At 38.7% G+C, this 23244-nt stretch overlaps 1 protein-coding gene across 2 annotated transcripts in view; it reads right to left on the reverse strand.

Annotated features, from left to right (window-relative positions):
* Positions 1–4326: 4326 nt before the first annotated feature.
* cfap52 (cilia and flagella associated protein 52) overlaps positions 4327–23244 on the reverse strand; it is a 57310-nt gene continuing 38392 nt past the window's right edge. For both annotated transcript variants that reach the window (XM_057843590.1, XM_057843589.1), the window contains exons 12-15: positions 19443–19594; positions 19162–19267; positions 5423–5534; positions 4327–4531 (exon numbers count right to left, since the gene is read on the reverse strand). In XM_057843590.1, the coding sequence (XP_057699573.1) occupies positions 4350–4531; positions 5423–5534; positions 19162–19267; positions 19443–19594 (552 nt within the window). In that variant the 3' untranslated portion in view covers positions 4327–4349. The remainder of the gene's footprint in view (positions 4532–5422; positions 5535–19161; positions 19268–19442; positions 19595–23244) is intronic.

Here is a 23244-nt window from a genome sequence, read left to right on the forward strand (position 1 = left end):
GTATAACGCGCACCCCAAATTTACTTGTAAAATCTAGGGGAAATAATTGTACCCGTGTATAATGCGCACCCTAATTTTAGCAAGCAGCACCTGACAAAGTTTAACTGATTACACAAGTAAAAGATCTAATTGGTGAAAAGGTGTCCTCTTCATTGGTTGGAAAGCAAACCTGCACCCACTTGGCCCTTTCTGGAATCGGTTTGACACCTGTGGTGTAAAGGAAAGAATGCATGGGGCCATGTATCGAGAGATTTTGAGTGAAAATCTCCTTCCATCAGCAAGGGCATTATAGATTAGATGCGGCTGGGTCTTTCAGCATGACAATGATCCCAAACACACAGCCAGGGCAACAAAGGAGTGGCTTCATAAGAAGCATTTCAAGGTCCTGGAGTGGCCTAGCCAGTCTCCAGGTCTCAACCCCATAGAAAATCTGCAGAGGGAGTTGAAAGTCCGTGTTGCCCAATGACAGCCCCAAAACATCACTGCTCTAGAGGAGATCTGCATGGAGGAATGGGCCAAAATACCAACAACAGTGTGTGAAAAGCTTGTGAGGAGTTACAGAAAATGTTTGGCCTCGGTTATTGCCAACAAAGGTACATAACAAAGTATTGAGATGAACTTTTGGTATTGACCAAATACTTATTTTCCACCATGATTTGCAAATAAATTATTTAAAAATCAAACAATGTGATTTTCTGTTTTTTTTTTTCCACATTCTGTCTCTCATGGTTGAGGTTTAACCATGTTGACAATTACATGCCTCTCTAATATTTTCAAGTGGGAGAACTTGCACAATTAGTGGTTGACTAAATACTTATTTGCCCCACTGTACCTCCTACACTTTTGGTGGAGGGAATTGGGGGAGTTGGGACAGGGGGTCAGATGGCAGTTCCCCATTGCTATCTCACTGCTCCATGCCCGGGCTGTACTTGCCTTCCATCACAGTTTCTTCATAGTGTAGGGTACATGGCTGCCCGTCAGGGTCCTGTCAACCATAATAATGGGGTGGTAGGTGGGTCCCACTTTTCTTTTGGGGCGGGGCCTCCTCTTCATTCAGGCGGGTGGCTGGCTCCCAACCCCCTCCATCCCGTGGTGGTCTCGTTCTCTGTCCTGGCGTTCTGCTTGGGCCACGGTGGGGGCCACGAGCGGGTGCAGGGCGCACCACTCCCAATGCTCTAACCTGTCCTGGGCCTCGAGGGACCATCAGCACTCCCAGCGAGTTTGGAGGCTGGAGCTGACACGATGGGTGGGGGCTGGCAGGCCAATGCTTTTTACTTGCTTAAATAAAGTGTGATTTATTTGTTTTAAGTTCAATGTTTTTAGTAGCAGATCAATAAGAACATGCATCACACCATGTTCAGAGCAAAAGTGACCTGCAAGGGCAAATTAATACCAAACGCAAAGAAGCAGCCACACCCTAGCACATCATTCATAGGTCTGTAAATGCTTCGCTAATTGGAGTCTTTCACCTCCTCAAATCCAGCTTTAAGGCTCTTTATTTATCTCTGGCTATGGGGCCAGGTTCTTCTGTGTTTTACCTCTTGGCCATCTCGTGAAATATTTTCAAATAATCACCCATTATGGTAGGTTCCTTCATGTCATCTGTGAATTATTTAATCACCAAATACCTCGTGTAACACTTCGCTGTCCCGCCACTGAACATGGTCGAATGTCATCCGCTATAGTATGTACCATATTGGCCCGAATATAAGACTGTGCTTTTTGCATTGAAATAACACTGAAAAAGAGGGGGTGGTCTTATACTCATGGTGTAGACATTATACCAATTCACGACGCTAGATGGCGCCAGATATCATTGAAGCGATGTTCTGTCATGACAGAGCTGAGCTACTCTCAGGTTTAACCAGTTTGCATTATTTTATTGCAATGCTTTTCCTTATTCAGATTTGTTTCAGGACTAGAGTTACAGTTAGACTTCACTTTGATGGCTAATGCAGTTCTTGCAATTTTGTTGTTTTATCACAAAAGATTGGTTTATTTACATTTCAAAAACCAAAAGCCATTCATTTGATTGCACTTTAGTTTACATATTTAAATGTTCAGATATTAATATTTGAATGAGGTAAAATAACATGCTTTTTCTCTCAAATATATTGTTTTAATCATTTGTTTCGGGTGTACTTTAATTATTTTCTGTATAAAAATTATTTGGTGTTCAAAAAGTCTTTTTTCAAACTTGAGTCTTGAAAACGAGGGGGTCGTCTTATAATCAGGACCGTCTTTTATTCGGGCCAATACGGTATGTTTATGATTCTTTTGCTATTGAACCCGTTGCTATACAATGCAAATTGACATCAATGTCGCATGAATTCCAATTTTGTGCCACTGGACTATTCAGACCAAAGTCGCATTCTGAAAAATCTTACCTATATCAGATTTAAAACCACATACGAAAGTGGCAGATCTGAAATTATCAGGTTCCATGTGACTGCCTGTTCAGGTCATCGTGAAAGAAGCTCATTAGAGTCAGTTAAAGGCGAAAATAACCGATGTAAATCACTTCAAGCTGTGGCTTGAATAGCAACAGTCCCTAATCCCTTAGATTGTGCAGGTGTTCTTTCCAAAATTGGTCAATAATTGCAGTCCCTTCAATGAAGCAACGTGATCGTATACGATGCGGTGTTGCTAGAAAAACTTTTTTTTTAAATCATTTGAAAAAGAGTCTCAATAGCCACTGTATATAAAACATAGGTGTTTTGAAGTTCAATAGACGTGCAGATGTGCATTGCAGACGGCGCTGTCTAAACACAGATGGCCACTTAGATGCACAATCTCCATACACACTATAGTATGATTAGCGTAACACCTTGTTTAAAACGCTCGGGACAATAGCGCCTAAAATAGCTTCACTCATATTAAGGCTGCCGCTGCTGAAAAACTCCAGCAAATACATAAATTGAGCTTTTTGTGCACTTCTGGATTGTGGACGGGAAGCCAGCATCTGCCGCGTTCTACTCCAATTCTAATCATTCGAGCCTTAATTTCACAGCTCACCGCTGCTCAAGATTGAATTTAGTGGGCCAGATATGCTGATTTATTGGAACAGATAGTCAGAGCCGACGTTTCCGTAATTTCCCTAATGCTCTTACTCTGCTATTGTTGGAAACGCACAAAAGCAGTGCGTAATAGGGTGAATGTACCAAATCTCCTCGGCAAGCTTTTATAGAAGTTGCCTTTTAGGGAAGATGAACAAGGTAACTATGGAATTCAAAACCACAATGATGTTGGACAAAGCTTCAGAAAGGATTAACTCCACATGTGTGGCATGGCAATGAATTAATTTAAGTAATTCAAGTTTATCACAGGAACGATTTGTTTTTTCTGTTTTCTTGTTTTTGCAGCAAACGCACACTACTTTCACTTTCAACAAGGCTCTGAACAGAGTGTAGCATCTTGGCTCAATTAATGATTTGGGCTGTCGTCGTTTTATTTGTGATTATTGGCCAGACACATTGTAAGGAGCAATTGCGTTGTGATTTTTCTTTGTTGAAAAAAAAAAGGGGGGGTCTGGTGAAGGCAGTGAATTTATAGTATGAAATGAACCTTTTGGGATTTCTCACATTTCTGCATAAAATCATCAAATGTGATCTTTGTCAAAATCACACAGATGAAAATAACTATCTGCTCTAAAACAACCCATTTACAGGTTTTCATATTTTAACTAGTATGCAAACAATGACAGAAGTGGGGTCACATTTAATATTTTGTGCCCCCCCCCCCCCCCCCCTTTAGCAGCAATAACTTCAACCAGACGCTTCCTGTAGGTGCAAATCAGTCTGGAACATCGATCAGGATTAATCTTGGCCCATTGTTCTCCACAAAACTGCTGTAGTTCAATCACATTCCTGGCATGTCTGGGATGAATTTCTGTCTTTAGGTCATGCCACAACATCTCAATGGGGTTCAAGTCTGGACTTTGTCTTGGCCACTCCAGTGAAGTCTCCTGCGGCAGAGGGTTCACTTATTTTCCCCCTTTTTGTCATTGTTTGCATGCTATCCTCATTAAAATATGAAAACCTATACATGTTTGGGTGGTTTTAGTTAAAGCAGACACCATTTTTACATCTGTGTGATTTTGACAAAGATCAGATCACATTTGATCATGATTTAATGCGAAATGTGAGAAATTCCAAAAGGTGCAGATACTGTTATCCATGCGAATTGGTGACTCAATTTATAAAATCATGCTAAATTTTACACTTTAAATGCACATTTGTTAAGAACACTTCTGTTCCAGTCATCTTTAATGTACATTCTTTAAGAATAAATACTATACAATAACAGCTCACTGCACTTTTGGGACTGTTGCTTATCTATCCCGACGCCCATCATTCCAAGAGTGGGTGAGGAAATTTCCAGCGCATGATGGCACCGTCCGCGCTGGTGCTGATGAGGGTGCTGTTGTTGCAGCAGATCTCAACACTGGTGATTCCTCCACCATGAGCTTTTCCTACATGGGTGATCACACCCTCCATGTAATCCCACACCCTCACCAATTTGTCATCGCCACCTGACAGAGAAAAGGTATAACATACCATTACCATTCATTCATTATCTAGTAGCACACCTGCCTCACAGTTCTGAGATCACGGGCACGGTCATAAGCTTCTGGTTTTCTTGTGTGGAGTTTGCATTTTCTCCCTATGCCTGGATAGGTTTTCTCAGAGTACTCCGATTTTGTCCCACATGACAAAAACATGCGTGAACACTTTAGTTTGTTCACAGATGTTAATGTGTGTGTGAATGTTTTTTTTTTTTCTCTTGGTGCCCTGTAATTGGCTGGCAACTAGATGAGGGTGTAGCCTGTGTCCTGCCCAATAGCAGCATCCCCCGCTGCTCTCATTAGTAGAAATGAATGATTTCTTTATTCAGTGAACATAGTTTTTTAAATCACTTTTGAATAAAAATGTTATGTGTTTTGATCCTATTTTTTTTTTTTTTTTTTTTTTTTTTTTGGTATGGTTGGATTCCATTTTGAGTCAATTGTATTCATTTTATGCAAAAAAATTCAAACTATTATATTTACAAGCCATTATAACAAAAATACTAAGACACAATATGACATACATATTTAAAAATCTAAAAAGTACTATTTTTCAATAATGAATAGTCTGATTCAATTATATTTAAAATAATGTCAATTTAAAAAAATATTTGAATTGAATTTTACGAACTATAATAAAATTGAAAGTAAACATCAATTTGTGGAGAGCATTTGTTGTCAGAGTTTTGTCACTCCCTTTCCTAGAAGACTTGTTAAAGTCAATCAAATATACGCAACTGATTTGGCACTAACTCTGGTGGAGTCAATTTAAAAAAACACAAATACTACAAACACTTCTCACGGCGCATGGCATATGTGAGGTGACAAGTGGAGAGGAGCTGAGTAATGATCCACTACCTGTCACAAAATATCTGCCGTCATGGGAGACGTGCATGCAGTTGATGGCCGACGTCTGCGTCCCCTGGAGCTCTCTGATTTTTGTCCCGTCATGCACGTCCCAGTAGACGATCTGAACACGTAGGAAACAGTGACTTAGTTGACAGCGGCAATAAGTGGTGGACCATTGCTATAAGGCTCGTCATGTGTTATATACTTCATTCTGTATTACTGTCAACTAATAATTATTTTTGCATTGTGAGTATTGTTGCACTGTGTTTGATACTAGGCTTGGCCAATATAGCGTTTGATTATCGCCATCGCAATGTGCGCATGTGCAATAATCCTGTCGAAGGATGGTTTTTTGAATGCGTTAACTTTTGGTTGACTTCATAATAGCAGCAAGTATGCCGAGACACGGCTTCCTGTATCCATTTTATATACAGCAATATTCATCATTCACAGATAAACGCCCTTAGCCTGGATTAAACGCTATTAAATGAATACAATCATATATCACGGTTATGCAATTTTTTGCACTTTCAGTTCTTATATAAATGAATGAATACAATTAAAGTAAATTGAAGCACCTTGAATGTACGTATAATGCAACAATTAAAAAAAATACAGAAACTAAGAAAACTTTTTTAAAATAATGAAGAATATGATCAATTGTTAAACAATATAAAAAATAAAAAAAAATTAGGAACACAAGGATACATGAAACATTTTCAAAAAATAAGTATTTGACACAGAGCGCCGCCATCAGCATGACTCGAAAGTGCAGATTTGAATCTCTTTCCCAGTTTTTATTTGGCACTGATTGACCACGGAAAACTGGAGATATGATCGTTTCAGTTTAATAATAGGAAATATCTTTTCTCCACTAGAGGGCACTCATGCTCTTTGGATGAATAATGCTTCATTTCTGTAGATTTTTTTTTCCTCTTGCCTTTTTTGTATTTCTTTGGCTTGAAGTGGTTATTTAATAGGTTATCATACAGTATAATAATAACAGTTCATATAGATACCTTTTTGCTAAGAAAAAAAATTACCATTGTTTAAAAATGTTTTTAAACCAAACAGCATAATCAGGTACTCACAATGTTACGCATTACTTGAGTATTCTGGCTAAATAATTTTCTACTTGTACTTGAGTACATTTTTCGGATGACGACTTTTACATGAGTAATATTATTTTGAAGGAACGCTACTGTTACTTGAGTTAAGTTTTTGGCTACTCTACCCACCTCATGACAGATGATTATATTATCTGACTGAAGATTAAAAACAATATACACAGTATTTTAGAACATTTCGTATTTATTTGGATCAAATATATTAGTCTGTTAAAAAAATGTACGTTGACCATTAACCAGTGCAAATCTTTGAAACTGTATGTTAGGCCTACTGCACAACAAGCAGAACAGTATCCTTAAATATTCCGTAAAGTAACAATACTAAATATTGAAAATAATTTACGTTTGAGAACACTAGCTTTGAAATTCTCTGGCCTGTCGCCATTATCGCTGTCTTGTTGTGTTTGACGCTCTGGCAAACACAACAAGACAGCGTGAGCGAGCAGGGCAACATCCACCCACCTAGCCAATCATCATTGCATTTGCGGAGGCGTCACCCCCCCCCCCGCTCAGCTCTCTCCAGGCAGGCAGCTGATGTGTGACAAAATCAGACAACTCCCGCTTCATTCAACCAAATTGTAGTAAAGCACCACTTCACATACTCCGTAACAGTAATGGCATTGCAACGACGGGAAAAGTAATTAATTAGTCCTTAGTACCCAGAGGTGGGTAGTAACGCATTACATGTACTACGTTACATTCACTTGAGTAACTTTTTGAGAAAAATGTACTTCTTAAGAGTAGTTTTATTAAGCCATACTTTTTACTTTGACTTGAGTAGATTTTAAAGAAAAAAACGCTACTTTTACTCCACTACTTTGGGCTAAACAAGAGTCGTTACATTTTTCCTCTTTATCCTACATATTAGATTTACTATTTTTTTGCTAGCGATGCTATTGCCAAGAGTAATGCTACTAATTTCACCAATGAGACGTCGCAACAATAATCACATGACTCCATTACGCCAATCAGACGCAAGCTTGCCGTTCCATGATCACGCAAGCCTGTTCAATCACGCATCTTTAAAGCACTGTAACAAATGAAGTATTTGACATAGAGCGCTGCCCTAAACATAATTCAGAATCACGGATTTAAAACTCTCTCCCAGTTTTTATTTGGCACCGATTGGCCACAGAAAACTGGAGATATGATCCTTGTAATTTCATAATAGTAAATATGAAGGAACTACAGTATTCACTACTCAAACTAGCAACCATTTTCTCCACTAGTGGGCAGGGCTCTCATGCTCTTAGGGCAAATAATGCTTTATTAATGCTTTATTATTTTTCTCTCTTTAATGATTTTTGAAAATGTATTTCTTTGGCTTACTGTGGTTATGTAATGGGTTATTGTACAGTATTGGTATAACAACAGTTCATATAGATAAGTTTGTGCTGAGAGAAAAAAATACCATTGTTAAAAAAAAAAATAAACAAAAATAAGCAGTTACTCAATGTTACTCATCACTTGAGTATTATTTTCACTGGATACTTTTTACTTGTACTTGAGTACATTTTTTGAATGACTGCTTTTACTCTTATTTGAGTAATATTATTTTGAAGTAACGTTACTCTTACTTGAGTAAGATTTTTGGCTTCTCCACCCACCTTTGTTCGTTCTCATTATCTCATGCACCTGTATCCAAGTCTATCTGTGTATGTGTGGGTATAACTGACATCACAAAATGGCTGTGCACATCAGCTGTTTTAACCATTATTTTTCTCCATTATCAGAGGTTTAAGAAATTTGCAATTTGCCTACCTATAATCTTTGAGCGACTGTCTTTTATGCTAAGTGATGTGTGTGCTTTAAAATGTATATTTTATCTTATCAGACACTGAAACATCATGCACAATTTCAACATTAACACAGCATTTAAATGGAGTACAATTACCGTAAATTTCGGCCTATTAGCCGCTACTTTTTTTCATCACTTTGAATCCTGCGGCTTACAGTCCAATACGGCTTATTTGTTGATTTTTTTGGGTTAATAGGTAACACTTTATATGACAGCGGCATCATAAGACCGTCATAATTGTGACATGACACTATCATGGGCATTACTGAATGCTTATGACGGATGTCATTAGGTGTCATGAGGCAAATTATGTCACTAACTCCGTTCATGTCCAGTTCGGATCTTTTAGTACCATTCAAAAGTGAGCTAATTTGCCAGATAACACTAAATTCCATCCGTTATAGGCATTCACTATTGCTTATGACAGTGTTATGTCATACTTATGACTGTCTAATGAGAGTCTTATGGCGGCACTGTCAAATAAAGTGTTACCAAATACCATAACTAGTAATTAATGAAACAACTGGAACAGTAACTGAAGAAATAATTAGCACAGAACATGAATTTTGATTGTTATTTTCATCTGTAGCGCATGCTAGGAGGCATGTTGGACAACAACAGTGTTGACAGCAGCTGGCAGCAGAGGATGATTGTCTCTCCCAAGGGAGCAGTGATGGTCAAATGAAGCTTTTTGAAGCAATGACGCTTCAAAGGTTCATGGTGGTTCATTTGGTCATATGCTGCCGCTGTCAAATGAAGTGTTACCGGATGATATCTTTTGGTATAAATATCTCATAATACAGTGACAACAGCTGCGGCTTATAGTCCAGTGCGGCCCACCTATGAACAAATGCGGTTTTCGTCTCAAATTTGGTGGGTGGCGGCTTATAGTCAGGTGCACCTTATAGTGCGAAAATTACAGTACAAGTATTTAAATAATGATTCAATTAGTGCATAAACGTATTCCAGAAATTGTGTACTCAAAATAGTTTAAAAACTCAGTAACTGTTTTAAAAGATTAAATACACATGTATTACTAAAAATTCAATACAACTAAATTGTACAATCCAGTGATATTTTTTTAGTTTTCTACTAGTACAAACTAAACACACATTTCCACCGAAAAATAGAGCTATTTATTTGGGTGAAGGACTTCATTCGTGCCAATTTATAAATTACCTTTTGATGGCATTGTTTTCTGTACATTTTTTGTGCAATGCCAATTCAAATAATATACTATGATTTTTTTTTTTTATTTATATGAATATTACAAGTAAGCATTTACTTCAAGAAATGTTTCAATTTTGTTTTTGTGCAGCGCCTCTTCACTTCTGTTGTGCTATTGCTATATTTACCTGTCTCAATAATATGACTGTCATCTTCTCCAACGCTAATTTGAAATTATGCTTGTAAAACGGAAGCCAAGGTTAATCATCATCTTAAAGGCTGTCAAAGTATGACAAAAGTCTGACAAACGGTAATTGTTGTCTTTGTTTATTTAAAGTGGAACGCATTCTTTTTTATGAATTAGGACAAGGCTGATTACATAAATGAAAGAGGAAGGGGCAGAGTGATTTATCGCTTAAAAGATGACATTCAATTTTTTATTTTCATATTCACTTTGATAACAATGCTGTTTTAATAGTGAAGTCGTCAAGCATGTACTTCAGACGGATATATCATGGAAAATATACTTTCGAATTGTTATTATACCTTATAATTCTGTCTCTTGCAGTGCCTGTTTGCACACAAGGAAGTGTGACTATAACAACCAAGTTCAGTGCTTACGTCAGGGCATCTCTGCTGTGTTTAGCAGAGATGGAAACAAAATCCCATCCCCTTTAAAAGGATTTCATTTATCCATCATTGAAAGCGCATGATGTCTGGTATCATTCCATTTTATCTGAAATATCTTATTTAAGTGATTATTTATCATGAAATTAAAGGAACTGGAAATACAGATGCAGGATTTAAGGTCAACAGACAGAATCCTTATATAATTGCGTTGGATTACAATGCAGAATGCGAATAACTGCAGACATGGAAATGGATTATACTGACATCATTTTAAAAAGCAGCACACACAAAAAAATAAACCCCCTCAAGTCACCCTGAACATCTTGTCTTTTGTTTTGCTCCATCTCTTGGCTCTTTCCAGTCACGACCTCATCCTGCCTCGTCTGATTTGAGCAGCTTATTAGTGACACCGCCTGTGCGACTTTTCTCGGCCCATCTGTGTTCTCGGGAGGAAACTGGGCTGCGGTCCAAAGCTGAGCCGCGCATGCAGTAAGTTGAAGATGTACGGCACTGCTCCGCATACCGAAAAGTGGAAAAGTTGGTATCCACTTTTTGGACAGCTTCCATGTTGGACCAGATCACGACAAATGCACTGGCAATTTTAAGGAATTACTTGGTGGGCCTTGTGAGGTAACCCTGTGATTGGACACCAGTCAAGCCTAGTGTGATGAATAAATTGAGCAGTGAGTTACATACAAATCTGCGATGTCGACCACCATTATTAACAATGAATATCCCTATTAGCGTGTTCATACCTGGGATGGGCATTTGATTCCTTGGGTGAATAGTTAAATGTTAAAAAGTGACATGTTATTTTCGCCAAGGATAGGACAATATGGTGGAAAAGAAGTATCTGCTTTGCAGCTCGTAAGTTCTAGGCCTGAATTTGAATGAACTTTGAATGTTCTCTAGCTTTCTCCCACATTACCTAAATATGCATGTTAGGCTTATTCAGTTTCCTATAGACCCTACCCACCGACGTCACAAAATCACGTGACGCTGTATTGTTCCGCCCCCTTGTCCGTCATTTTGTGTCTGTATTATCAATGGTCTCAATTGATCGAGCAATTTATAATGCATTTCATGGAAGACCCGGTGCTTTCGGATGCCGTAAACTCACTTGATGCGTTGCATAAAAGGCGTTATGTGGAAAAGCTTCAGTTTATCCATTCGCCAGATCCATATTTGATGCCTAAATCGATGTTTTTCGACCCGCTGTCTTGGCCGTATTTGCCTGACATCTGCTAGCTGCCCTGATATTTACAACTATCTTGTCCATACAAAATCAGCCTATTCTCACGAAAGTTTGAAAAACTTTAAGAGCTTGGAGGCTTATAAATACTTCGTTGCTGGTTGGGTGAAACAGGTCCTCGTCCACGAAAATTCGGCAGGAATCTATCTTGTGCTTGGAAAGGTGAGTTACGAAATTTTCAATTCAAAATCTTTTGTTCTTGCTAACATCCACTGTCAAGTCTAATGTATTTCATGTCATTTGTCAATGAAGCTAGGGCTTTTAATGTTTATATGGTTTACTGATAGCACTCTCACTACATACATACGTGTATGTTGTCGGCGATTAGCCTAGCAATGATCTTAATTGTGGTTGTCAGCCCAAAATCCTCTAAATATATATTAAATGCATCTTACCAGATATAAAATGACTGCTACATAATCTGTGGTAATCGTTTGGAGCCCAGTTTTCTCGTCGAATTGCAGCAGCCCATCTCGCTCTCTCCTCTCCGGGTCTCTCGGAATCCGGTAGAACTTCAAGTCTCTCCGTCTATCTTCTCTGTTATTGCAACCGACCGCCACACACGCCTTCACCATTTTGATTATTAATGTTAACGAGCAGAAAAACACGCCGTAAATAGGAGGAATGTACGTAGCCGTAACAGGTAAACATGATGTGTTGACGGACAATTGGGCGGCACCAGTCAAGAGGGCGGAGTTGTGACGTCACGTGGGTAGGGTCTATAGACAAGTTTACAAGGTACTTCCGTTTTCTGCTCGCGACTTCCGTTTTACACTTTCTCGAACCAAAACAACAATGGAGCTGGAGTGGCATCACTCATCAAAATGCCTCAAAAATGACAATTTGGAAATATTGCATCCATTTGCCATCATTATGATATGGGAGGACAACATGTTCATGAAAGCATATGTGGAACCAAGCCCGTGCCATTACAAAGACTGGGTGTTTATGTAGCCATGTTGCTGCTGTGTTATGGAAGGTACGTTCTTCCTATCCCTGCATTTTCATGTGTCATGTGCTCCAAAAATACCAAAGCCAAAAGCACATGAAACGACTTGTTGTCTTGGATATTACAACAACTACTGTACTCCTGTGGCTGCAACACATGCTATCTGCTGCTAGCCTATTGCTAATCAGTACGTAAAGGATGGCACAATTACGTTCAATTTGACTAAAATTCTGTGTTTTGCGTCACAGGTGCGACATCATTAGGCTTTGCTAAATGTAGTTATACAACGATAAAGAAATTGAAAACACTCATCTACTACAAGTCATATGAAAGTGTTTTTGTTTGTTTGCAGGTGGAAAACGCAAGGGAAGACAACTTGATGTGCCTCACAACAACATTTAGGGCCCAAATACACCAGATGCATGATCATTGCGGTTCCAGTCCGGCTCATTGTTGACTGCGTGCCACGCAGTACGTCAAAAACAGGCAAATCATACCGGCTGCACACGGCTGCAGTCCGCCAACTCCGTTCCCTCTTGAGCGCTTGCGTGATCGCGCGCTATAATGTGCCATTTAAAACAACGAAAAACACACGGAGTCTATACTCATCAGAGAAGCAGAGAGAGCACACTTTTTCTTAATTTGCATATTGATATTTTAGTTATGTCTGTCTCTTAATTCCAGATTGACTGCATCATGTTGAGATTAGGGCTGCGTGTGTGGGGGGGTGGGGGGTCGGTGCCCTATTTTGCCCTTGGTTGTGTCGTTGGGTTTATATCTTTGCGCACATTTAGAATTTATGGCACATAAAATCTGATACAGCTGTTATAAACAACTGTTAAATAATCTGTAATATTTATAAAAATGGATAGCGAATTACATACGTACTACATGAACTAAAAAACTGCGTACTTGGAATTGGTGTCTCAACACTGCAGATTCCTGTGCCCAGCGCAAACTGTTGGGTTTTCTATGATAAGTCAAGTAAAATGTAGGAAAGAAAGAGAAACGTCTTGAATAGACCACAAGGTCGAAACTTGTGGGTGTCTTTTTATTCTCTTTCGTACTTTTCCCCCTCAACTCTGTATACAAACCGACATTGTGTGCATGCCGGGCACGAGAATTTCTGCAGTGGAGCCACTTTCAGATACGCTGCTTTTTTTTTTTTTCGCTCAAAGTTGTCAGCACGTCGTGTGTTTGATATCATTGCCAGAAAAACACACATAATAGGACACCTTGCAGCTTCCCTTTTAATGCTGTCCTTATAATAACGATCTGCTGCATCGTATATCACTTTGTGACTTTCCACCTCCAAGATGAAACGTTCTTCGTCCATGTTTGCTGGTGTTTAAATCGTGAATAAGCAACTGGGCTGTTACGTCCAGGCCCTGCTCCGCCCCTTTTGTCGGATGCATGTCCGGCAAAAATAGAAAATAGCCTATACAATCCGGCGGGCTGCGGCACGCCGGAGATAGGCCGCAGTCAATCCGGAGCACTGACGCGGCCGGTATACGTTGAACAATAGGATATAATGGGAACGGATTGGCTCCGGCGCTATTTTTTACCGGAGTCGGACCGGAACCGCAACGATCATGCATCTGGTGTATTTGGGCCCTTACTCTACGTTGATGGACATATATCGAGACTAGGTGTTTCTACTTTGATGATGGAAGGCTCGACTTATGCTCCTCATGAATGTTTTTCTAATAATTTTATAAATTGTTTTTTATTGACCTGTTTTGTACATGTGCCAGTCGTTTTAAATAAAACAAGAAATAGAATAATGTTGTCCAAAAGTTTTATTTAATTTTGTCCACGGCCATCAACGAAGTGATAAGAACAAACGCACTACACAGAAGGTCCTGGAGCTTCATCTATGCCGTGCTGAATTCATTTTTGGAGATTGATTTTGCAGTTTTAACTTTGTCTACACACTGCTTACTTCAACTGCGCTTCATGTTGTTCTGTCTAAACCTGAAGTCCATAGCAGAAAATGTCAAAGATGGCGCCGCCCATGTTTCACTAGTGAAACTTGCCTATATAATAGGTTTTGATGTTAGTGTTAATGTTTGTCTGTATTTGCCCTGTGATCGACTGTTGAGGTTGTATCCTCCAACTCCATTGAGGACAAGCACTATACAAAATGGATGGATAGGTGGTCATGATAAACATTTAGCTTTATGGCAGTAATGCTCTAACGAGTTCACTTTCACAGTCTTACGGTGGTATTTGACTGGACAGCTCTCACACATCTTAAGTATATGTATTTCTAAAGCACTGCACTAAGAAGCCGATACACACGTATTCATCCCAGACAGAGTGCCTGTGTCCTGGGATGAGCAGATGGTATATTTGGCTGGCACTAGGCTGGCGTCGGCACATCCGCATGCAGGAAGGCTGGAGCACTGCCTTGAATGCATCCTTCCTCACAGTTGTGCTAATCAACGCAAGTTGTCTTCATTTCTCTTAGTGGTGGGAATAAAGTAGTATAATTACTGGGAAAAGTTAAGTAATTATTTTTAAGGATATTTACTTGAGTGTAAGATTGATGGGAGTAATTGCTAATCTGCCATGTTTAAGATGGTTAGAAACCACTATGTTAAGCTCCTCAAATCCTTATAACTTTGTTTATTGGCATCATCATACAAGAAAAGCCTAAGTCTAAGCGCAAAAACACTGAATACGAGGATACTTTTCAAGTAACGGGTCAATAAATAGAAAAAAAAAAAAAAACATTTGCAAACAGATCTGGTATATACAGTGGGGCAAATAAGTATTTAGTCAACCACTAATTGTGCAGGGTCTCCCACTTGAAAATATTACAAAGGCCTGTAATTGTCAACATGGGTAAACCTCAACCATGAGAGACAGAATATGGAAAAAAAAGAACAGAAAATCACATTGTTTGATTTTTAAAGAATTTATTTGCAAATCATGGTGGAAAATAAGTATTTTGTCAATACCAAAAGTTCATCTCAACACTTTGTTATGTACCCTTTGTTGGCAATAACGGAGGACAAACGATTTCTGTAACTCTTCACAAGCTTTTCACACACTGTTGCTGGTATTTTGGCCCATTCCTCCATGCAGATCTCCTCTAGAGCAATGATGTTTTGGGGTTGTTGGGCAACATGGACTTTCAACTCCCTCCACAAATTTTCTATGGGGTTGAGATCTGGAAAAGGCCACTCCAGGACCTTGAAATGCTTCTTACAAAGCCACTGCTTTGTTGCCCTGGCTGTGTGTTTGGGATCATTGCCATGCTGAAAGACCCAGTCATGTCTCATCTTCAATGCCCTTGCTGATGGAAGGAGATTTTCGCTCAAAATCTCTCGATACATGGCCCCAATTTTTCTTTCCTTTACACAGATCAGTCATCCTGGTTCCTTTCCAGAAAAACAGCCCCAAAGTATGATGTTTCCACCCCCTTGCTTCACAGTCGGTATGGTGTTCTTCAGATGCAATTCAGTATTCTTTCTCCTCCAAACACGAGAACCTGTGTTTCAACCAAAAAGTTCTATTTTGGTTTCTTCTATTATTTCTGACCATAACACATTCTCCCAGTCCTCTTCTGGATCATCCAAATGCTCTCTAGCGAACCGCAGACGGGCCTGGACATGTACTTTCTTCAGCAGGGGGACATGTCTGGCAGTGCAGGATTTTGAGTCCCTGGCGGCGCATTGTGTTACTGATAGTAGTCTTTGTTACTGTGGTCCCAGCTCTATGTAGGTCATTCACTAGGTCCCCCCATGTGGTTCTGGGATTTTTGCTCACCATTCTTATCATTTTGACGCCATGGGGTGAGATCTTGCATGGAGCCCCAGATCAAGAGAGATAGGTGGTTGACTAAATGCGCCTTATATTCGGGAAATTACGATCTTGCATGGAGCACCAGATCGAGGGAGATTATCCGTGGTCTTGTATGTCTTCCATTTTCTAATAATTGCTCCCACAGTTGACTTCTTTACACCAAGCGTTTTACCTATTGCAGATTCAGTCTTCTCAGCCTGGTGCAGGTCTACAATTTTGTCTCTGGTGTCCTTCGACAGTTCTTTGGTCTTAGCCATAGCGGAGTTTGGAGTGTGACTGACTTAGTTGTGGACAGGTGTCTTTTATACTGATAATGAGTTAAAACAGGTGCCATTAATACAGGTAACGAGTGTAGCCTCGTTGGACCTCGTTGAAGCCACAGCCAGAAATCTTGCTTGTTTGTAGGTGACCAAATACTTATTTTCCACTCTAATTTGGAAATAAATTATTTAAAAATCAAATAATGTGATGTTCTGTTTTTTTTCCTTCCACATTCTGTCTCTCATGGTTGAGGTTTATCCATGTTGACAATTACAGGCCTCTCTAATCTTTTCAAGTAGGAGAACTTGCACAATTGGTGTTTGACTAAATACATATTTGCCTCACTGTAGTAAAAGACTACAAAAAAGTCAAAGGTTTATCTGACATTAAAGTGATCCATAACCATTACGACTCAATTAAAAATGAAATATTTTAATGAAGCCAAGCACAAAAAAACAACTGAAATAATGTGATCGCACAAGTGTGAAGAATGAAGTACACACACATTAGGAGAACAAGGACAGAGCCAGTATAATGACAACAAGCCGAGAAATAAACAAGCGTTTCAAACTAATCTGCGGACATGTGTGTGTGTTGTTGTGCAAGTGGTCGCCGTGGGAGGCAGCGCTAATCGTAACACAGCAGCAGCTTTCTCGCTTGTGCTCAGTTCAGTGACTGGAAAATATTATGATGCAATAATGAGACATTTAGATTAGCAGGCATGCGTTTACCGGCAAATTATTTATTTGTTTTAATGTGACATATTTTGGCTGGAAATGGGAAAATGTCAAGATGAAGTCAGTCCACTGTTAAGCACTGATGTGATTTAGAAATAGCATGAGGTCATAGACTTCACCATCAGTTGACAAGACAGCTCCCAAAAACACTGCGCCACGCCTTCCCTTTGGGGGCCGACCCAGGCAGAGCGCTTGGCTTTCACTGTGATAAACTCAAACACACGCTGTGTTTAAATGCCGGATTTAGGTGGAGAAAGGGCAAAGGTTTTACTGCATACAAGCAGGCAGGAGTGTCTCAAGAGTGATTTGGTCAGGTATTCAAGGAAATTATTGTATAAAATAGCCCCATGCATGCACTTTGAAACATCATAAAATGCATGGGAAAAATTAGCGTAACTTTAGCTCGAAATATTTCCGTAAAATGAATGACAACTGCCTGTTTTTTGCTTTTAACAAAGAATCTAGACCAGGGGTGTCCAAACATTTTGCAAAGGGGGGCAGATTTGGTGTGGTAAACATGTGGGGGGCCGACCTTGGCTGACGTCCTTTATGTTGAACAATATATTTAAGAAAATGTTAGCGAGCCATTATGTGTGTCACATTTGCTTAATTATTTTTTTTTTTAATTAATAATTTCAACAATCTCGCAACTAGCCTTTGTGGCAAAGCTTTCAACTCTCAGGCTCTTGTGAAACACTGCTGCTGTAACATTAAACTAGCTTCAAGTTGCTTCAATTTCTCGTTACGTATCTTCCCTGTAATCTTGTCATACATGTCAGCGTGTCTTGTTTGGTAAAGTCGCCATACATTGAACGCTTTAAAAACAGCAACTGTCTCTTTGCCAATGAGGCAAACACAGTTGTTGCGTATTTTAGTGAAGAAAAAGTCCAATTTCCACCTATCCTTGAAGCGTCGGCCGTCACAGTCAACTTTTTTTTGTTGATTGTCGCCATTTTAGAAAATTGTGAGGAAAAGGTCACACGGGGTAATGTTGCTTAGAATAATGTTGCTTTTTAGTGAGTAAATGAGGAGCAGCATTTAGTGTGTAAGCTACCTTTTATGCGAGTAGCAGTACTCCTGACCAATTTAGTAAGTCTGTGTGCGGGCCAGACGTAATTGATTTATGACAGAGGCTGAGGGCCAGATGAAATTTGACCATGGGCCACATTTGGCTCCCGGGCCGGACTTTGGACTTGTCTGATCTAGACTGCTCTGTGTTCATATCTATAGAAATTCTGGGATGTACGCATTTATTAACAAGAATTTTCAACTTAAAAAGCTCTTTGTTTTGTGATGGCTGCAATGTTGTATCCATACACAGTAGTAAGACTTTACATTCAAATGATCAGGTAATTTTCGGCCATCTGTCCATAGACATTTCTGCATCCATATGAAATAAAATTCGCCTTTTACATGTTTTATTTCATGAAACATTTCAATCTAAAAACAACGAGGGCCAGATAGCCAGCAAGACATGCCTCTGTGCTGAGGTAATAATAACATCGGAATTCAGCCAAAATAAGTTGTGATTGTATATAGAAAAATGCAAATTTTGCTTTTGTTGAGTAAAATTAAGATGATTCTGCATGATTTCCTCAAGTATTAAGTTTCTGATGTGAAAATTGAGTGATTTATTAGCTGTTGACAACTTGCACGAAATAAAAAGAATTTGAGTTGCTATTTTGGGCAAAAACCTATATGATATGTTAAATATTGCTATTGATCCAGACAATTAAGGTGGTTATCTCTGATTGTGGTGATTTTTGTGCATCCAGCATAAAATTTGAGAATTTTATTGCCTTTTTAAGTATTGTTAAAATTGTATAAAAAAAATAATCGGGATTTTATTAGGGAACGACTGAATTTTTTTTTAATCTGTTTTGGTTTTAGGTTGCTAGCGGCTTTGGTTTCAAAAATATTTGAATTTTAAGTGTTTGAAAATAGGCCCCCTACAGATTGTCTCCAAGCCCCGTGCCCTGTCAACTGATAGTGAAGTCTATGTTGAGGTGAAACCAACCTTCCTGTCGGTGCCACTGGTGATAATCTGGTGTTCGTCAGGGTGGTAGCAGACGCTCTTGAATGACGAGTTTTGGGATATTACCTTCCGAATTCGCACAAATTTCCTACACAATGATAATACACAATGGAAAATTTCTACTTTACCACGATAGTGCTTTTAAAGTTTTCATAAAAATCCACCACAAACACAATATCCCATATTTTTTAGTAGTGTATATAATGTTCTCTAGTGTTTGTTGGCTGTAAGGCAATTCATTTGTTGGTTTAGTGGCAACTCACACAATGTCCCAGATAATGCATGTCCCATCCATGCTGGCAGTGACACTTTCCTTGTCATCTTTCGTGATCTGGACACACCTAACAGTGGCTTTGTGCTCTGTCAGGAAAGCAAGACGGCGTTGTCCGTGCTTCAGCAGCTCCCAAACACACACCTACAGTATGTTGAATTCAGAAAACACACAGACTTAGTTAACACATCACTTGAGGTTGGTCCATTTCAGTAACACTTCAGTCAATGGACAGAATTAAGTCTATCCCTGCTAGATATAGACACCCAAACATTAAAACCTATGGACCATTAAGAATTAATGTTAATGTTTCTGGAATGTTTGAGGAAGCTGGAGGAAACCCACGAAAGCATGCTGAGAGAATGCAAACATCACACAAAAAGGCCGGAGCCCAGATCAAAATGCAGAATCTCAAAATCGTGAAGCAGACATTCTCATAACAGTCAACCCGAGACCGTTGGCAATCTTACAAATAGTTACGCATGCCCTTACAAATTGGTGACTAATCTTACAACGTTCTATATAGCGTGCAATATGAAACCAAAATAAAACTCCGTTTTTAAAATAATATGAATTTATTGGTAACATTGTCCCGTATAACCTGGTGCAATCAAAGAACAATCAATATCTTCAGCTACATCATGATTACTAAAATTTAACAGTCACTTTTGTTATAATTGTATGTAGCACTTTTGGCAATTTCTATCATGTCTTGATGGCTGCACTTCATGGCACTTCAGCTCGCAATTCAGTTTGACTTGAAGGTAGTTCGTTAGTGTGTCCAATTATAAATTAAAAAGGTCAATTGATAAAATTAACTTACCGATGCAATCTTTGAGTCAGGGAACATTTCTTTTGCTAATTCTGAGAAGTGATCAGCAATAGTTGCAGGCAAATCGCGTTCGGCAACAAATTGGCAGAATGAAATCTCCGCTTTCGTCACTTTTCATTCTGCAGACTTCATCTTTATGACCAGTGTTGTTAATCTTACTTTTAAAAAGTAATTAATTAGTTACAAATTACTTGTCCCAAAAAGTAATTGAGTTAGTAACTCAGTTACCCGAAGGTAAGAGTAATTAGTTACTTGGCAAAGTAATTGGTGTTACCTTTCATGTTTTTTTTCCATTTTAAAAAAAAACAAAAACAAAAAAAAACAGTAACCTTTGCTATGTTTGAAAATTGTTTAATGTTGTGAATCAACTGTTAAAGATGTTAAAATTGCTTCCGTTTTTGTATTAGTTCCCTTCTACTTTCGACATGTTAAAGTTTTAAAACTGTTTCATCATTTAAAGATAGATACAAGTCAAGATTTTTCCTATTTAGGAGTATTTTAGACAAAAAGTTGCTTAAGTTTGCTAGGAAGGTTCACTACAACAGAGCCTTTCCTGAGAAGTCTACTGCTTTAAGATGGGGGTTGTTTATTAACGCCGCCGTCTGTCATTTCGCATGTAGTTCTATAAGCATTTGATATCTAGGCGTAGATTGTAGGCTTTTGGCTACAGTCAGGAAATATTGGAGCCACCTAGCCTAGCATCGCGTTTGCTACAGCGTCACAACACTCTTCTCTCTCAGTGTCTCTGACTTTTCTCGCGTCATTCAACCAAAGTAGTAACGCACATTGTCTTGTTGCCGAAACGGTGACAAAATCTGAACGGAGAAAAAAAAAAACCAACGTAATACACGAAAAACATACAGATTTTGAACGTACGGCGTACGCATTTAAAAATCAGTGCTCACTGGTACAAATTACGCCGAAACCGTACAACTTGACAGGTATGCATTCTACCAACCCAAGACACGACTGTGCTTCCCTTAGTCATAGCATGTTCAACTACAGCAATGTCTTATGATACAAGTTTAACTCATTCCATAACCATGCTTGCAACTGGAGTTGAGAACACAGTTAAAGACTTCAATAAGAAGTAGTTCTAAGAGACGTTTATAGTGCTCTGTACACCTTTCTGTAAGTTTATCTCCTGTTAATGTCGCTCATGTGTCTTCTGTTTTATATTGGGTTATACGTGTACAAAGAGATGCAGTATGTTGTATTAGTCTTGTATTAATTGTTCTGCGTTCATGTATTTGGTTGAATGTTAGTATTATATTCTAAGTAGGAGCGCCTGCCCAGTTGTTAATAGTTTTTTTACGATTAAAAACATAAATAATGGCAACTGTTGACTTCTGTCGGAGCTTTGTACTGGCGTGATCTGTAAAATCCCGTTTGATGACACATCGTTGCGCTGATGATGATTGTAAACTTTTCTAACAAAGTTTGATTTTGCCTCGTCTCCCGGTACTCGCTAATAGGGTAACTATTATACTATACTAGTTCTGAACTGCTGCGTTTGGAAACATGCTGGTTGAATAGTTTGTCAGTTTATTTTGGTTATTGTTTGCGTGCAATGTAGAACATTGAATGAGAACAAAAATTGAGTGGGAATAACAATTTCTCAATGACAATTGTCGCGATAGTAATTTATAAAAATGTTTATGTGGCCAGAGCCTACTGTGTGTCTGTACTGACTGTACTATGTTTCCACGGGTCTGCATGATATATATTTTTTTGTCATTATTTCATTCGTCTTCTTTTTTTGTTGTTGTTGTTTTTTTTTTGCGTTTTTATTGTTTGATTATGTTTTAGTAAGAATAAAGCTCGATAAGTAAAAACTTATTTCCATATAGTATATAATATATACTATACGGCAATATTTTTTTTTAATAAAGCTGAATTTTTCAGTCCATACGGAGGAGGCACACTTTAAACATATTAAAGTGATATAGGCAGGGGTGAAAGTGGGCCAGAACGGTCAGGAACGCAGTTCCGGTAAAAGATTCAGGGCCAGAACGCAGTTCCAGTATAAGATTCAGAGCCAGAATGCTGTTCTGGTAAACGGTGCTTTGATTCCAAAAATATGACAGCAACTGTCAAAATGCTATGTAAAAAAAAAACATGCCAAGCTGCCACACATGCATTTCAGCTCCAAGAAGAAAACAATCTAACAACATCAGATTTACAAACACAAGTGTTAACAACAAGCATAATAAAGTGCTTGCGTAGCGTAATCCGTTTCCACCAATATTTATTATCGATTTTATTCCACGGACAGCATGGAGGTTTCCCCAGCTGCTGCAGTTATCTGAGTCTGACGATGATGAGCCACATCAATGTGCTAATGCACGCAGCAAAGCAAAACGGCTGAACTCATTTATCCGTTCAATTGGCTGACATACTGACATGTGATCAGCAGAGATGATTAGCTCTGATTGGTTCAAATGTGCTTTTTTTCTCGAACAGCAAAAAAAAAAAAAAAAAAAAAAAAAAGCTTGTTGAATTGACATGACAAAAAAGGGCAATGCAACATAAAATGGATCAAATCTTTAAGAGCAACGAAAGAGTTGAGGAGGCTTATTTATCATATTTAGTATTATTTACTCTGATGGGGAGGTTCAGAACATCTTAGCTGTCAATGTGCACTTTGGACTTATATTTGTTCATTTATGTTAGGCTACTTATTCATTTCCTTATGATTTAAAAAAGTCAATGTTTGTGCAATTTTTCAAAACATATTCAATTTCACTCTGCATAATATAAGTAATTTGTACTTATTTTTCTGAATGTATGTTACTTACAGTGCCTTGCAAAAGTATTCGGCCCCCTTGAACCTTGCAACCTTTCGCCACATTTCAGGCTTCAAACATAAAGATATAAAATTTTAATTTTTTGTCAAGAATCAACAACAAGTGGGACACAATCGTGAAGTGGAACAAAATTTATTGGATAATTTAAACTTTTT

Source organism: Corythoichthys intestinalis, chromosome 8 (assembly GCF_030265065.1).
Source record: "Corythoichthys intestinalis isolate RoL2023-P3 chromosome 8, ASM3026506v1, whole genome shotgun sequence".
NCBI classification, from domain to species: domain Eukaryota; kingdom Metazoa; phylum Chordata; class Actinopteri; order Syngnathiformes; family Syngnathidae; genus Corythoichthys; species Corythoichthys intestinalis.